This window comes from Macaca mulatta, chromosome 18, assembly GCF_049350105.2.
Source record: "Macaca mulatta isolate MMU2019108-1 chromosome 18, T2T-MMU8v2.0, whole genome shotgun sequence".
Lineage (NCBI taxonomy): Eukaryota > Metazoa > Chordata > Mammalia > Primates > Cercopithecidae > Macaca > Macaca mulatta.
The window spans coordinates 60,453,314-60,470,462 of NC_133423.1; the positions used below are offsets into that span (position 1 = coordinate 60,453,314).

The 17,149-nt window shown below is 42.6% G+C and overlaps 1 protein-coding gene across 2 annotated transcripts in view; it reads right to left on the reverse strand.

Annotated features, from left to right (window-relative positions):
• Positions 1 to 17,149, reverse strand: part of RNF125 (ring finger protein 125) — a 49,989-nt gene that overhangs the window by 16,332 nt on the left and 16,508 nt on the right. For both annotated transcript variants that reach the window (XM_015121783.3, XM_001099929.5), the window contains exons 2-4: positions 12,529 to 12,682; positions 8,922 to 9,016; positions 5,451 to 5,541 (exon numbers count right to left, since the gene is read on the reverse strand). In XM_015121783.3, coding sequence (XP_014977269.2) covers positions 5,451 to 5,541; positions 8,922 to 9,016; positions 12,529 to 12,682 — 340 coding nt within the window. The remainder of the gene's footprint in view (positions 1 to 5,450; positions 5,542 to 8,921; positions 9,017 to 12,528; positions 12,683 to 17,149) is intronic.

The following is a 17,149-nucleotide window of genomic DNA, read 5'->3' on the forward strand; positions in this document are numbered from 1 at the left end:
GGTAAGGCAGAAAATATAGAACTCAGGCTGGGAGCGGTGGCTCACACCTGTAATCCCAGCACTTTGGGAGGCTGAGGTGGGCGGATCACGAGGTTGGGAGATAGAGACCATCCTGACCAACATGGTGAAACCCCATCTCTACTAAAAATGCAAAAATTAGCTGAGTGCGGTGGCGCATGCCTGTAATCCCAGCTACTCAGGAGGCTGAGGCAGGAGAATTGTTTGAACCAGGGTGTCGGAGGTTGTAGTGACATCGTGCCACCACACTCCAGCCTGGCGACAGAGCAAGACTCCGTCTCAAAAAAAAAAAAAAAAGAAAAAGAAAATATAGAACTCACTGGAACCTTTGAATCAGGGTGAATGGAATCATGTCTTTTTTTTTTTTTTTTTTTTTTTTTAAGACAGAGTCTTGCTGTTGTTGCCCAGGCTGGAGTGCAATGGCGTGATTTCGGTTCACTGCAACCTCTGCTTCCTGGGTTCAAGCAATTCTCCTTCCTCAGCCTCCTGAGTAGCTGAGATTACAGGTTCCTGCCAACATGCCCAGCTTATTTTTGCATTTTTAGTAGAGACGGGGTTTCACCATGTTGGCCAGGCTAGTCTCAAACTCCTGACCTCAGGTGATCCACCTGCCTTGGCCTCCCAAAGTGCTGGGATTACAGGTGTGAGCCACCGCACCCAGCCTGTCTTTCTTTACTACCCTTTTTCCACATCAGTACATCCTGCTATGTTCTAGGCACTCTGCCAAGAACTGGGCATACAGTGTTGAACGAAGGACTTAGGTCCCATAACTCCAGAAGCCTAATAAATTAGAGGAAGAGACAGACATGAAATGAATATGCAATTTTAAGTTGTGGTAAATACTGAAAAGTACAGGGGAGAAAAGCAAAAGCTGAAATTAATTTGAGTGTCAGGGAGGGCTTCCTGGAGGAAGTAAAATTTAAGCTAAGTTCCAAAGCATGAGTAAGAGCCAGCCAGTGAAAGAAAGAGCACCTAGAGGCCTGGCGCCATGGCTCATGCCTATAATCCCAGCACTTTGGGGGGCCGAGGCAGGGGGATTGCCTGATGTCACAAGTTCGAGACTCAGCCTGGGCAACATGATGGTGAAACTCTGTCTCTTCAAAAAAAAAAAGAAAAAAGCACTCTGGACAGAGAGACTAGCTGGAGAGCATGGTTCTTGCTAAAACATCTTCCCTTTACAGAATAAAACACATTTCTCTCAAAAGTAGTCTCATTAATGTTATCTACATTTAAGGAAAAAGAAAAAAAGTGGTCTCGTAATACAGTCTAAAGCATGCTGTTTGTGTCATCTGCTTCCTTTGAGTCTAATATTCCAGAGATAGAATTATTAAAAAAAAAAAAAAAATGACCGAGCTTAGTGGCTCATGCCTGCAACCTCAATGCTTTCAGAAGCCAAGGTGGGAGGATAGATTGAAGCCAAGAATTTGACACCAGCCTGGGCAACATAGCAAGATCTCATCTTTACCAAAAAAAAAAAAAAAAGAATTATCCAGTTGTGGTACACACCTGTAGTCCCAGCTACCCAGGAGGCTGAGGTAAGGATCACTTGGGCCCAGGAGTTTAAGGTTACAGTGAGCTACTACTGCACCACTGCAGTTCAACCTGGGTGATAGAGAAAGACCCTGTCTCCAATTTTTAAAAAATGGCAGAATATAACAATATAATTACTGCTTGACAAAAAGGAGCTATTGGCTCTTAAGGCTGCATATAAGAAAAGTCAAAATCCCTTGATGTTTTTTACATACATTTGATCATTCTTGAACAGCTCAGAAAGAAAAGATTGCTTATCTTGTGGTTTCATCTCTGAGTTACCTAATTATTTTTGGAAGTCAGAAGAATCATTTATCCAGGAAATCTCCAACTGCCAGGAAACCTCTTATGTGAGGTAGGTCAGATAATGTCACTGATCTTATCTGCTTGCAAAATCTGTAATCCAGTCCTTTAAAGCAATAATTCCTGGTTAACTTCCACACCCATCCAGAATCAGCATGGGACCCAGCTCTCCTTGCCCAGGACTTCCCTCAGGGTGTTTTCACCCACATGTCCCCATCAGGGATTCCTAAGCATGTGAACCCCAGCTATACCACATATCTGTCCCCTGCCTTTTCCTAACCATGGGGTAAATCATGACTTCTAGCGGCTCTAGATCCTTCAGAGTGACATGCTCTTGAGCTTCTGCTCAAGAGTGAAACACTAACACAGGACACCTGAAGGTCTTGTGTTCCAATTACCACCTCTAGACAGCCCTAGGGTATTACAGAACCTCGGATTTCCGAACAGTCTGCTCCTGCTTCAATGCCATGACAGCATCCTGGTCTTTGTGGTGAGATTTTACCACTTCACTTCCCCATCCTCCTCCTCCCCGCCACCCCCCAACTCACACCATCACCCCATGTGGGTTCTCTAACTGTGAGAGGACATCACTTCCTCTAAGAAATCTTCTCTAGGCCCAATTTTATAGAATTGAAAAGCATAGTGAACCTCCACTATCACCACCACCCTCTTCTATTAATGGAGTGATCACCAGGTGACAGTGCTTACTTTATTATATGCCTGATTGATGTACTACCTGTGAAAAAGGTATGAATGTCATCACCATCCGCATTTTACAAATGATGAAACAGTGCAGAGAGAATGTAATAGACTTCCTGTGATTAGAACCAAGCCTATCCCCTTTAAAGCCTAGGATTTAACTACAAAATCCCATAGGCAATCTGATCCCACCATTCCTAGTTTGTTTCCCTGCTTAGGTCAGCTGTCTTCAATGACCCTGAAGACCTGTAAAATCACAGAGGACCTAGTTTCATGGGCCACCTTCAATTTGGGCCAAACTGAGCAGCACATGGACTGGATTTCTGCTGGAGCAGGGACACAGTACCACAGAACTGACCAATCTGTGGCCAATTTGTGGCCTGCCCCAGATTGCTGCTTAGATGCAGCCTAGGACCACAGTCCAGAGGGCCTGGCATTCTTCCAGCCAAAGCAGCACCCTGGGTACTAATAGTCAGGGTTCAACCTTCTTCATAGAGTTGCTAGGAGACAAGAAAGTACTTAGAACTCAGTAAACTCCGTGATAGTAGTCACTATCATTCCATCCTTATGCTTTTTTCTAACTTCCTCTAGCTCCCCAGGGACCTATTGTGAAACAACTCCCTAGCCCAGTTCCTCCTACAGAGCAACTTGAGCAGGAAAAGCCCGTGACCATCTCCTCTGCTCCCTCCACATCTAACAAGCTCCTACTTAGCCATTCCAATTGTCAACTCCCTAGGCCATTAAGATCAGTAACAAATATCTCTGCATGCTTTTCTCTTGAACTTGCTATAGACCACAGGGGTTTCCCACGCAGCCCTGGAGCTAGATTACTGTATTCAAATTCTGTCTTTGTTACTTACCAGCTGTGTGACCTTGTATGATTGACTTAACCTCTCTGAGCCTCAGTTTATCATTTTTAAAATGGGGATAATCATCAAGCCTATCTCACAGGATTGCTGTGAGGATTTTCTCTGTCTCCATCTATTTTTCTTTTGAGACAGGGTTTCTTTTTTCTTTTTGAGACAGAGTTTCACTTTTGTTGCCCAGGTTGGAGTGCAATGGCGTGATCTCAGCTCACTGCAGCCTCTGCCTCCCAGGTTCAAGTGATTCTCCTCAGCCTCCCAAGAAGCTGGGATTGTAAGTGCCCCCCACCACACCCAGCTAATTTTTTAAAACATATTTTTAAGAGAGACGGGGTTTCACCATGTTGGTCAGGCTGGTGTCAGACTCCTGACCTCAGGTGATTCACCCGCCTCGGCCTCTCAAAGTGCTGGGATTACAGGCGTGAGCCACTGCGCCTGGCCTCAGACAGGTTCTTGTTTTGTCACTCAGGCTGGAGTGCAGTGGCACGATTTCAGTTCACTGCAACCTCCGTCCCCCTGGGCTCAAGCAATCCTCCCACCTCAGCCTCCCGAGTCGCTGGGACTGAAGGTGCACGCCACCACGCCTTGCTAATTTTTGTATTTTTAGTAGTAGAGATGGGGTTTCACCAAGTTACTCAGGTTGGTCTTGAACTCCTGGTCTCAAGTAATCTGCCCACATTGGCCTCCCAAAGTGCTGGATTACAGGTGTGAGCCACTGTGCCCGGCTGTATGTATCTTTCTCTTTATTCTCTATTGTCTTCCTATCTATTATCTATCTACCTACCTAATATACTTATGTTTCAATCTCATCCACTTTCTGAAAGGATTTTATGGAAAAAACCCTAAAACTGAAAAACCTCTAAAAACTTATATAAGAAAACAACACACACCCATTTGTGTATATATTACATAAAAATACACACTACATAAAATAATCTTCAAAGTATCATTTTATATTTGTTGAGCCAGGGTAAATTAAAAATAAATGTTCCTAATTATAGCCCACTAAGGTCAAAGTGGTTTACTCATAGATTGCTGACACAAATATAAATTGACTCAGACTTTTTGGAAAGCACTTTAAAAGTACATTTCAAGAGCTTTTAAAAAGTCTGCATTATTAATTGCAGAAATAATAATGTAAAGAAAGAATTTCCTCTTAGAAAAATTCCAATATAAGGAAAAGTTTAAATGTACAAGAATAGGAACTCAAATTCTAAAAATTGGTAGCAATCCAGGCCAGGAGTGGTGGCTCATGCCTGTAATCCCAGCACTTTCGGAGGCCAAGGTGGGTGGATCACGAGGTTAGAAGATTGAGACCTCAGCCTCTCTAGTAGCTGGGATTACATGTGCCTGCCAATGCACCCAGCTAATTTTTGTATTTTTACTAGAGATGGGGTTTCACCATATTGGCCTAGCTGGTAAACTTAGATCTTTTTTTGTTTGTTTGTTTTTGTTTTTTTTGTTTTGAGACAGAGTCTCGCTCTGTTGCCCAGGCTGGAGTGCAGTGGCCAGATCTCAGCTCACTGCAAGCTCCGCCTCCTGGGTTCACGCCATTCTGCTGCCTCAGCCTCCCGAGTAGCTGGGACTACAGGCGCCCGCCACCTCGCCCGGCTAGTTTTTTGTATTTTTTAGTGGAGACGGGGTTTCACCATGTTAGCCAGGATGGTCTTGATCTCCTGACCTCGTGATCCGCCCATCTCGGCCTCCCAAAGTGCTGGGATTACAGGCTTGAGCCACCGCGCCCGGCCCGCTAAACTTAGATCTTAATTGTGCATTTTGGATCATTTTAGTTGATTATGCCCATGATTACCTGTTAGAGATAATGTGTAATTTCATAAATGAGTGATCACACATTAGTCATTCTTATCAGTTTCAACGCAACACTTTCACATATCATGAATAGTCACAGAGTTACCATAACCTTAACATAAATCATTATCCTTTATAATATATCTATAAGTAGAAATCTATTAAATGGCTTTCCTAATGTGTCCTGAATTCAGACACTGCTGTAATACGTATAACAAAAATCCTTACCACAGGCCTCCTTTCCGATCTGTGATGAGTAATACAGTGATCCAGCAAGCTGTCTTCATCCAGTTCCCTTTGACAAAAGGGACATACACACCTGGAAATAACACAGAATACAAATATTACTAAAATGGTTGGCAACTAGATAGTAGTCACTTTTTTTTCTTTTTTTTGAGACAAGAGTCTTGCTCTGTGGCCCAGGTTGTAGTGCAGTGGCATGATCTCAGCTCAATGCAACCTCCCCACCTCCAAGGTTCAAGGGGTCCTCCTGCCTCAGCCTCCCAAATAGCAGGGATTACAGGCCCCCACCACCACACCAAGCTAATCTTTGTATTTTTAGTAGAGATGGGGTTTCACCATGTTGGCCAGGCTGGTCTCAAACTCCTGACTTAAGGTGATTCACCCGCCTCGGCCTCCCAAAGTGCTGGGTGGATTACAGGTGTGAGCCACCACACCTGGCCACATATCTGAATTTGGACTAGCCACATTTCAAGTGCCCAGTGGACACATCTTGGACAGCACAGATAAGGGACAAATATTCCTAAGTGTACATAAGGATTTAACAAGGTAGCTGCAGGTCACTTTTCTTTTTCTTTCTTTCTTTTTTTTTTTTTTTTCTTTTTGAGAGGGAGTCTCACTCTGTCGCCCAGGCTGGAGTGCAGTGGTGCAATCTTGGCTCACTGCAACCTCCACTTCCTGGGCTCAAATGATCCTCCTGTCTCAGCCTCCCAAGTAGCTCAGACCACAGGAACGTGCCACCATGCTAATTTTTTGTATTTTCAATAGAGGTGGGAGTTTCAACATGTTGCCCAAGCTGGTCTCAAACTCCTGAGCTCAAGCAATCCACCCTCCTTGACCTCCCAAAGTGCTGAGATTATAGGTGTGAGCCACCTTGCCCAGACTGCAGGTCATTTTTCATTCTTCACTGGAAACTAACAACATAGGCTTACGCGTGTAGTTATATGCTAGTGAAGGTGGAAAACAAATAACACCCCTAAATGTTATGTGAATTTGGAAAGGGAGGAAGAAAAAGGTAATCCAAGGACAACTGGGTGCTGCAATCCTCAATTTCTTAGTTCATGCATGCTCAGATTGCACTTCTCTCCCAAAGAAAAGTGCAGTGAGCCGGGATCGCACCATTGCACTCCAGCCCGGGCAACAAGCGTGAAAAGTCTATCTCAAAAAAAAAAAAAAAAAAAAAAAAATTCAGATTTGCTGGATGTATAAGATACACACTGAATTTTGACGGCTTAATATAAAAAGAAAAAAGAATGTGAAATATCTTGATAATTTTTATACTGATTACATGTTCAAATGATAATATTTTAGCAATATTAGGTTCGATAAAATATATTGAAGGGTAATTTAAACTTTATCTTCTTATTTGTTTAAATGTTGCAACTAGAAAATTTTGAATTACATGTGATTAACGTTATATTTCTAGGCCGGGAGCGGTGGCTCACAGCTGTAATCCCAGCACTTTGGGAGGCCGAGACAGGTGGATCACGAGGTCAGGAGTTCAAGACCAGCCTGGCCAAGACGCTGAAACACCGTCTCTACTAAAAACACAAAAATTAGCCAGGCATGGTGGCACACGCCTGTGATCCCAGCTACTCGGGAGGCTGAGGCAGGAGAATCGCTTGAACTCGGGCGGCAGAGGTTGCAGTGAGCCGAGATCGCGCTTCTGCACTCCAGCCTGGGAAACAGAGCAAGAGTCCATCTCAAAAAAAAAAAAAAGAGAAGAAAAAGAAAAAAAAAATCATTATATTTCTATTGGACAATACTGCCTTAAGTTCTTAGGGACAATATGGAGTCTGTTACAGACGTAACTTCCTGTCCCCCAAAACTTGTACTCTGGACAAACTCTATGTGTAAGAATTTTTACAATTTGAATTATGTGGTAAATTCTTCTGTAAAGCAAAGATTTTTTATCATAAATCCAAATATTAATTTATCTTGTAAAATAATCAACAACCCTCCCCATTTTCTATTATTTTAATTCTTTACTATTTAATTCTAACCAGTAAAATAATTGGGATTCAAATTAGCTTTCATATATTTTTAAATTTTCATAAAAGCCGTCAACCTTGCAATCAAACCCACACTTTCTCAACCTGTTTGTAATGCTTCCTTTCTATTGGTCATTGTGGTCAATCTAACAGGATCCATACTCTGTTTATAGCTAAAATACTCATTTGAAATTTATAATGTCAGGGTATAAAGCTAATCCTATAATAACAGGTGCTTTTGCAAGGCAATCTCTAGTAAAACAAAAGGAATGAAGTGATTGTTTAGACTTTTAATTTTGAAATGTAAGCTCTATTTTGAGTGTATTTTCTAAAAATGAGCAGAACTAACATTTTTCTCTGGGAGAGAGAAACTATACAGAATACCAATATTGGATACATGAATGTGTAGACAGATTAATGTCTGGAAAGCCATCAACCTTTGCTAGAGAGCACAAATCACTTTATTTGGTTAGTAGGAGCAGATTACAAACTTTATAATTACTCTGATGCAGCTAAATTTCCTTTCTCATCGGGACAATAATAACCTAGATGTGTTTCTTTCTTTCTTTTTTTTTTTTTTTTTTCCTGAGACAGAGTCTTGCTCTGTCACCCAGGCTGGAGTACAGTGGTCAGATCTCAGCTCATTGCAACCTCTGCCTCCCAGGTTCAAGTGATTCTTGTACCTAAGCCTCCAGAATAGCTGGGATTATAGGTGTGCGCCACCATGCCCAGCTAATTTTTGTGTTTTACTAGAGACGGGGTTTTGCCATGTTGCCCAGGCTGGTCTCGAACTCCTGACCTCAAGTGATCTGCCCATCTCACCCTCCCAAAGTGCTGGGATTGCAGGTGTGAGCCACTGCACCCCATGAATGTTTCTTTCTCTCTTTTTTTTTAAAGAATAAAATACTATCAATATCCTCCATTACATCTACCAGCTACCTCCCTCCTTCCCCTACCCCCATACCAGATTACCCATCAAAAAGGCAAAGGATTCAGGATGCCTGCCCAGCCTGTTCTCTTGTATACTGAGATGCTGCTGTCTATATTCTAAAGAGAAACAAGCAAAATGATAAAGAACGAGCTGGTGAAATGAGCAGTGGTGACAGAAGATGGATAATCCCAACCACGATCTACTTCAGGAATCATCTATTGGAAAACAAAGCCTAGCAGAAATGTAACAGTTCTGCATTCTATTTTTGGATCTGTGTTAACACAAACTTGTTTGAGGAAGTTGCCCCAATCTCTCCAGTCTGTGGTTGGTTGCCCCTGGAAATTTTTAAAGTAGACAGAGCAAAATTCTTCAACAATGATTGCTGTCAACAAATGATTACCAGTACCAGGTATTATAGTTGAGAACGTAAACATAAATACATAAATATTTTCATAAGAATGTTAAAGTTTCCAGCCCATTAAATTCTTTATAAACATTATCAATTATAGCATTAAACTATATCGTATGGAAACAAACCTTGCTGCTGTCTCCTCAAGTTCTTGTAGTGGTCCATACTTATCTATGTACTTCTGACAAGTCCGAATATGTGCCCTCATTTCACTGAGGCAAACCTACATAAAAACAAATTCAAAATGAACTCACTGTTAAAAAAGGGCTCAATGAAAGCTTATGCGATCCAGCCTTTTAACTTTCAAATAAGGTCATACTGTGGGATCAATTGACTAAATAGATGCATTCATAACACCAGTACCACCAAAAATTAAGGCATTATCAGGAATACTACTATTTTTCAAATTCTCCAACACTTAGAAGACCCAACTATTAAGTTCTTGAATTTGGTTCTTCTAAAAAGCATATACATTTTTTAAAGTAGATAGATGTGTAGCAACTCAAATTTACTTCTTTTGCATGCCATTACATAAACAGGTTTTAGAAAGAAGGAAGGGGGGAAAAGGGTGAAGAAAAAGAGCAAGAGAGAGAGAGAGAAAAGAAGAAACAATCTAAGATAGAAAAAGACACAGAAAAAAGAAATGGAGAGATAAGAAGAATAAATGGATAAATTTTAGAGGTGCCTATAGTAAGCTAAATGAAACACTGTGCCTTAGGGAAAGATATCAATACCATGGTTTTATAACACCCCCAACAGTATTACATGAATTCACAATACACCGTATACTTAATGGTCCCATTAAGAGCAAACATAAAAGACAGCTCTTGCAGTCCATTTTTATCAATGCAGAATAAAGAGCCCTTGTTCTTTCACATATACATTCAGAGATCCTAACCATGAGGGATCTGTTGCTAACATAACACACCCTATTAAATGTTTCATTAGAAACTCTGATAAGATCTTGTGCTAAAGGAAGCTCTGTACAGCTGTGGTAAGGTGGCCGACCCACTCTGCTTCATTTTGCCCAAGCTACGGAAGTTAAACCTCAAACATGAAATTGCCATGTCAAGGAAACAGTTATAATTGTTTAACAAAGGGCAAAAATAAAAGCCAGTGGAAAAGTAAGAACAAAACCCTGGCTTTACAAATATCCACCTAAAAGAGATAAAAACTAGGATTGATCTGCATAAGCTGTCTTAAACAGATGTATTTTACAATCTGTAACATCCAACTTTGCACATTAGCACTCTGTCATGTCTTTATGACTTTTGCTAGTAAAAATTTCTATTTGTATTCTTTGTTCAACAAAGATATGCATTAGTCATGAAAATTAACAAGCTGTGGACTACTGACAAATGCATTGATCAATTCATAGTCTAGACACAAAATTATCTGAGACGTTATAAAAAATGGCAGAAGAAATGTAATTCATTGTGCCTATTCTAATGGTGCTTATAATCTAATAGAGGAAAAAGGATGTGTAGACAAGTAGATAAGAAATTGTCTGATATAGGTGCTGGGCATGGTGGATCACGCCTGCAATCCCAGCACTTTGGGAGGCTGAAGTGGGTGGATTATCTGAGGTCAGGAGTTTGAGACCAGCCTGATGGAAGCCCCTCTCTATTAAATTAGCTGGGTGGGGTGGTGTGCACCAGTAGTCCCAGCTACTTGGGAGGCTGAGACAGGAGAATTGCCTGAATCTGGGAGGTGGAGGTTGCAGTGAGCTGAGATGGTGCCACTGCACTACAACCTGGACGACAGAGCAAGACTCTGTCTCAAAAAAAAAAAAAAAGAAATTGTTTTATATAGGGAACTGGAATACTAAGGCCAGGTCTCAAGGAATGGAGATCTGGTCGGGACTCTGAAGAACACAGAGAGTGCAAAATGGGAGAGGGCAAAATGTGCATAGAAGGAATGGGAAGAATTCCTAAAAAGAGGGATAACACAGAAAGGAAAAGACAGAATATAAGAAGTATCTCAAGGCTGGGCGCAGTGGCTCATGCTTGTAATCCTAGCACTTTGGGAGGATGAGGTGGACAGATCACCTGTGGTCAGAAGTTCAAGACCAGCCTGGCCAACACGGTGAAACCCCATCTCTACTAAAATACAAAAATTAGCCGGGCGTGGTGTCAGGACCCTGTAATCCCAGCTATTCGGGAGGCTGAGGCACGAGAGTCGCCTGAACCCAGGAGGTGGAGGTTGCAGTGAGCTGAGATCGCACCACTGCATGCCAGCCTGGGCAACAGAGTGAGACTCTGTCTCAAATAAAAATAAAAATAAAGATATAAGCCCGATCTTGGCACTCCAAAATTTGCTCTCTTTCTCTGGCTTACTATTGCATTTAAGATAAAATCTAGAATCTTCTCCATAACCTTCAAGACTTTACATGATCTGGAGAGGCTGATATAGTACCCAAGCTGAAAACTGCAACAGGCAAGGTGTGCTTGATAGAGACAAATACGGCAAAGTTCAGATTAATACAGGTGGAAATATGTCACTGGGTTTGATAATAAAGCATTGGTGGCCTGCAATAGAGTAGTAGAAGTGGAGGACACATCATAGAGGATCACTGGAGTAATGGGAAGAAGGGAAAATGGAGGTGGTCAATGAAAGCATTTGTTTGACAAATTAGGGGTGATGGCAGGAGTTCAGGGTTTTTTGCAGAAAAAAAATATATATATATATATATGAAATTGGAGGCTGGGTGAGATGGCTCACACCTGTAATCCCAGCACTTTGGAGGCCAAGGTGGGCAGATCACTTGAAGCCAGGAGTTTGAGACCAGCCTGGCCAACATAGCAAAACCCTGTCTCTACTAAAAAGACAAAAAAATTAGCCGGGCATTGTGGCACATGCCTGTGGTCCCAGCTACTCCAGACGCTGAGGCATGAGAAACACTTGAACCTGGGAGGTGGAGCTTGCAGTGAGCCGAGATTGCGCCACTGCACTCCAGCCTGGGTAACAAGGCAAGACTCTGTCTCAAAAAAAAAAAAAAAAAAAAAAAAAAAAAAAAAAAAAAAGACATGGACCCAAAGAGTGAGCGGTAGCAAGGTTTCTTGTGAAGAGCAAAAGGACAAAGTTCCCACAGCCTGGAAGGGGACCCAAGCGGGATGCCACTGCTAGCTGGGGTGGCCCGCTTTATTCTCTTATTGTCCCCTTTTTTCAATCCAACCCGCGATTGGCTACTTTTAGAATCCTGCTGATTGGTGCGTTTTACAGAGTGCTGACAGGTGCATTTCATAGAGCAGTGATTGGTGCGTTTCATAGAGCAGTGATTGGTGCGTTTTATGGAGCGCTAATTGTTTGACAATCCTCTTGTAAGACAGGAAAGTTCCCCAAGTCCTCATGTGACCCAGGAAGTCCAGCTGGCCTCATAGCTCACCAGCACTTTGGGAGGCCGAGGCAGGCGGATCACGAGGTCAGGAGATCGAAACCATCCTGGCTAACATCGTGAAACTGTGTCTCTACTAAAAATACAAAAAATTAGCCAGGTGTGGTGGCACGTGCCTGCAGTCCCAGCTACTCCAGAGGCTAAGGCAGGAGAATCGCTTGAACCCGAGAGGCGGAGGTTGCAGTAAGCCGAGATCGCACCACTGCACTCTAGCCTGGGTGAAAGAGCGATACCCCGTCTCAAGAAAAGAAAAGGTGAGTACCATGGGGTCAGAAGCAGAGGTGAAATAACTTTCACAGGGACTTAAGCTGGTAACCATGAACATAGGTGGGGTCACATACCAGGGTGTCACACTCAGCGCAGTTCTTATACTCTGATTTCATTCTTTTGGCTACATCAGTTGCTGGAACTCCTTCTGAAGGAAGATATGCCCGGCAATAAGGACAGGTCCATTTGTTGTTCTTTAGACTGGTAGCAATACAGGAACGGCAGAATCTATCCCAAACAAACCAAAACTACATCACTTTCCTTGAAAGCTGTAAGGAGCCACCACCATGTATTCATTTGTGTAAATTGTAATTTAATGACACCTTGTACCCCATGAGCCATACTACCAAATTACAGGTCCACTTGCACCCTACACATCCCGAGAACTGCTTAACTTCCCAGCAAGACTTCTTCAAAATCACACATTCTTACCATATGCACTTTCACGCATTTCAAGAAAAGAAAGAATTCAAAGTGGGTGAAATAACTTTCCTATAGGCTAAGTTTAAACGATAATTTAAAGAATGTCTACATTAGATTTTACCTCAAATTTCTTGAGAAAATATGTCTTTCTTCTGTGCGGTTCTGTGTGTCACATAAGAAAATGGCAGGAAGTCAAGGAAGTAAAAATACCAGACACATTATAATTCCCTATAAAACCATTTTCTCCTTCCCTCCCTGCCTTCCTCCCTCCCTCCCACCCTTCCTTCCTTCTCTTTCTCTCCCTCCCTCTCTGCCCACCTCTCTTTTTCTTTCTTTCGAGAGCCAGGGTCTCGGTAGGTTTCTTAGGCTGGATTCAAACTCTTGGGCTCAAGAGATCTTCCCCGCTTAACCTCCCCAATGGCTGGGACTACAGATGCAAGCACCACACCCAGCATAAAATAATTTTAAAGTCATCCCCAGATATAGAAAATTAGCTAATTAAGATGACCACTATTAGGAATGTCTTCCAAGTCAAGAAATACGTTCTCTGGTTTATTTAAAGGTGCTCATTATGAAATCTTAACATAATCAACATTTCCAGAAAATTCTCACCTATTTATAGGAGTTGTTGAAGGCTCCATGAACATAGAAATAAAAATGAGCATTTAGGTATTTATACACATCAGCATGAACCTCATACTTCTTAAACTACTCAGCACATAATATCTATTTGGGAGTATTAATACATGTCAAAAGGTAGGCTTTTTTAATTTAAAGTATACTATACATACTGGAAAGTTCTTATATCATAAGCATATAGTTGAATGAAATTTCAAAATTGAACACATCCATATAACCAGTACCTATAACAAAAACAGCATGGCCAGCCCCTAAAATTCCCCCTCTTGTTTCCTTCTTTTTTTTTTTTTTTTTTTTTTTTTTTTTTGAGATGGAGTCTTGCTCTTGTCACCCAGGCTGGAGTGCAATGGTGCGATCTCAGCTCACTGCAACCTCCACCTCCCAGGTTCAAGCAATTCTCCTGCCTCAGCCTCCTGAGTAGCTGGGAATACAGACACCCACCACCATGACTGGCCAATTTTTTGTATTTTTAGTAGAGACAGGGTTTCACCATGTTGGTCAGGCCGGTCTTGAACTCCTGACCTCAGGTGATCCACCTGCCTCAGGCTCCCAAAGTGCTGGGATTACAGGTGTGAGCCACTGTGCTCGGCCTCCAGACACAATTCTAACCCCTCCAAAGTAATCACTGACTTTAAAAAATGTATTTTAACATATAAAAATTATACTTATCAAACATTGTACCAGCCTATAGACCACAGCTTTCTCACCCCTGCTTACTGTCTTTGGTGGTGGTAATCACTGACTTCTAATAACAAAGATCAGTTTTGCCTGTTTCTGTACTTCCTGTAAATGGAACCCTCTGGTATGTATTCTTGGTCTTCTTTAGCTCAATATTATGGTCAGAAGATTCACCCATATTGTTGTACATAGTTGAGATTGTCCATTCTGATTTTGTGAAGTCTATGGTATGAATACACCCAAATTTATTTACCATTCTGTTGTTAATGGGCATCTGAATAGTATTTAAATACTTGCAGATGATAAACTTTAGTGATGAGCAGGCACAGCTATTTTCCAAACCATTCTTCTTCTTTTTTTCCTCTTTAACTCCTAATTATATTAGTCATTACTGATTTTTTCCCTCTTTATTTTTTTCCTTCTTACTATGTTTCAATTTGGCTTGGATCATGACTGATTCATAACAATATTCTCTTCTGCATCTGTTATCAAATTACTACAAGCACACAGAGGATGCTCAGTCGTGCGGTGATTGAGACATCTACTTGTTTATACCTGTCCAGCATCCATTCCTCCTTTTTCTTGCAATAGCATCCTGCTCTTGCTCTGCAGGAACAATACCTCTTATATTACATATAGACTCAGTGGGACCTCAGTCAAGGTGCCTGCCAACTCCTGCTGAAGGTGCGAGCACCTGGCAAGCCAAATCATGTACAGACCATGTCTCTGGAAGTTGAACACTGCACACAGTGACATAATGACTGATTCAGTAGCAACTAGATGGAATTTTTCTCTGTTTACGTAGAACTCCATATCTGCCTTGGTTCCTACCCTTTCCTTCTAGCTATTTTTGTTATTTTTTGGTAATTTTTTTTTTTTTGAGACGGAGTTTCGCTCTGTTGCCCAGGTGCATTCTCAGCTCACTGCAATCTCCATCTCCCAGGTTCAACCAATTCTCCTGCCTCAGCCTCCGGAGTAGCTGGGATTGCATGTGTGCACCACCATGCCCAGATAATTTTTTTTTTTACTTCCAGTAGAGACGGGGTTTTGCCATGTTGGCCAGGCTGGTCTCGAACTCCTGACCTCAAATGATCTGTCCGCCCGCCTCGGCCTCCCAAAATGCCGGGATTACAGGCGTGAGTCACTGTGCCCGGCCAGTAATTTTTTATGTCTGATTTCAAGCATGATACACTGGCTCTCTACAAAACTTTGTGAAAACACTTCCATATACCTTAATTCACTTAACTTTTTTTTTTTTTTTTTTTTTTTTTGAGACGGAGTCTCGCTCTGTCACCCAGGCTGGAGTGCAGTGGCCGGATCTCAGCTCACTGCAAGCTCCGCCTCCCGGGTTCACGCCATTCTCCTGCCTCAGCCTCCCGAGTAGCTGGGACTACAGGCGCCCGCCACCTCGCCCGGCTAGTTTTTTGTATTTTTTAGTAGAGACGGGGTTTCACCGTGTTAACCAGGATGGTCTCGATCTCCCGACCTCGTGATCCGCCCGTCTCGGCCTCCCAAAGTGCTGGGATTACAGGCTTAAGCCACCGCACCCGGCCAATTCACTTAACCTTAATAAACTCCCAAGAAAGATCATTATTTCCACTTATAGATAAGGAAACCGAGGCACATGTAGGGTAAGTTGCTTCTGCAAGATCACCTAAAGGAGCAGTGTGAAGAAGAAGCAAGAACAACCTTCAGACCAACTATAACCCATATGCTGTTGCATCCCTTACCCAGGGTTTATGTCCCACTGCAGCTGCCGCCCTGCTCAAGAGAAAGACTGAGCAGGATGCTAAGGAGATAACGCCAAGGTGAAGGACGAACCAGAGAAGACCCACAAGGTTGTCTGTTAAACCTGCTTCTCCAAAGCCAAGTCTAAGGAGGCCCTTGCAAAGAAGGGAGAGAAAGTACCCAGAGATAAAGGGAAGAACTGATGCTGGCAAGGAGGGGAATAACCCTGCAGAGAATGCAGATGCCTAAACAGACCAGGCACAGGAAGCCAAGGTGCTGAAGGTGCCAGGTGAAGTCTGTGCATTCGTGATAACTATGTACTTGTGATGACTGTACAGTTTGAAATACTATTTTTTTTTTTTTTTTTTTTTGAGACGGAGTCTTGCTCTGTCACCCAAGCTGGAGTGCAGTGGCTGGATCTCGGCTCACTGCAAGCTCCACCTCCCGGGTTCACGCCATTCTCCTGCCTCAGCCTCCCGAGTAGCTGGGACTACAGGCGTCCACCACCTCGCCCGGCTAGTTTTTTTTTTTTTTGTATTTTTTTAGTAGAGACAGGGTTTCACCATGTTAGCCAGGATGGTCTCGATCTCCTGACCTTGTGATCCGCCCGTCTCGGCCTCCCAAAGTGCTGGGATTACAGGCTTGAGCCACCGCGCCCGGCCCGAAATACTATTTTTATCAAGTTTTACAAAAATGCAGAATTTGGTTTTCTTTTTTCTTTCTTTCTTTATTTTAAGGTACGTTGTTAGCACACAGTGCACTTCATTTTTGTTTTCTGGGGACGGGATATCTGCCAGTGTCACTAATAGAACGTCTTGAAGCTGGATTGATGTGGGGAAAACACCTTTCTCTTCTAGTTTTTTGTTTGTTTTGTTTGTTTGTTTGTTTGTTTGAGACAGAATTTCACTCTTGTTGCCCAGGCTGTAGTGCAATGGCAAGATCTCTGCTCACTGCAACCTCCACCTCCCAGGTTCAAACGATTCTCCTGCTTCAGCCTCTTGAGTAGCTGGGATTACAGGCATGCGCCACCACACCCAGTTAATTTTGTATTTTTAGTAGAGATGGGTTTTCTCCATGTTGGTCAGGCTGGTCTTGAACTCCCGACCTCAGCTGATCTGCACACCTCACCTGAGTGCGGCCTCCCAAAGTGCTGGGATTACAGGCATGAGCCACTGCACCCAGACCTTTTTTTTTTTTTTTTTGGGGGGGTCGGAGTCTTGCTTTGTT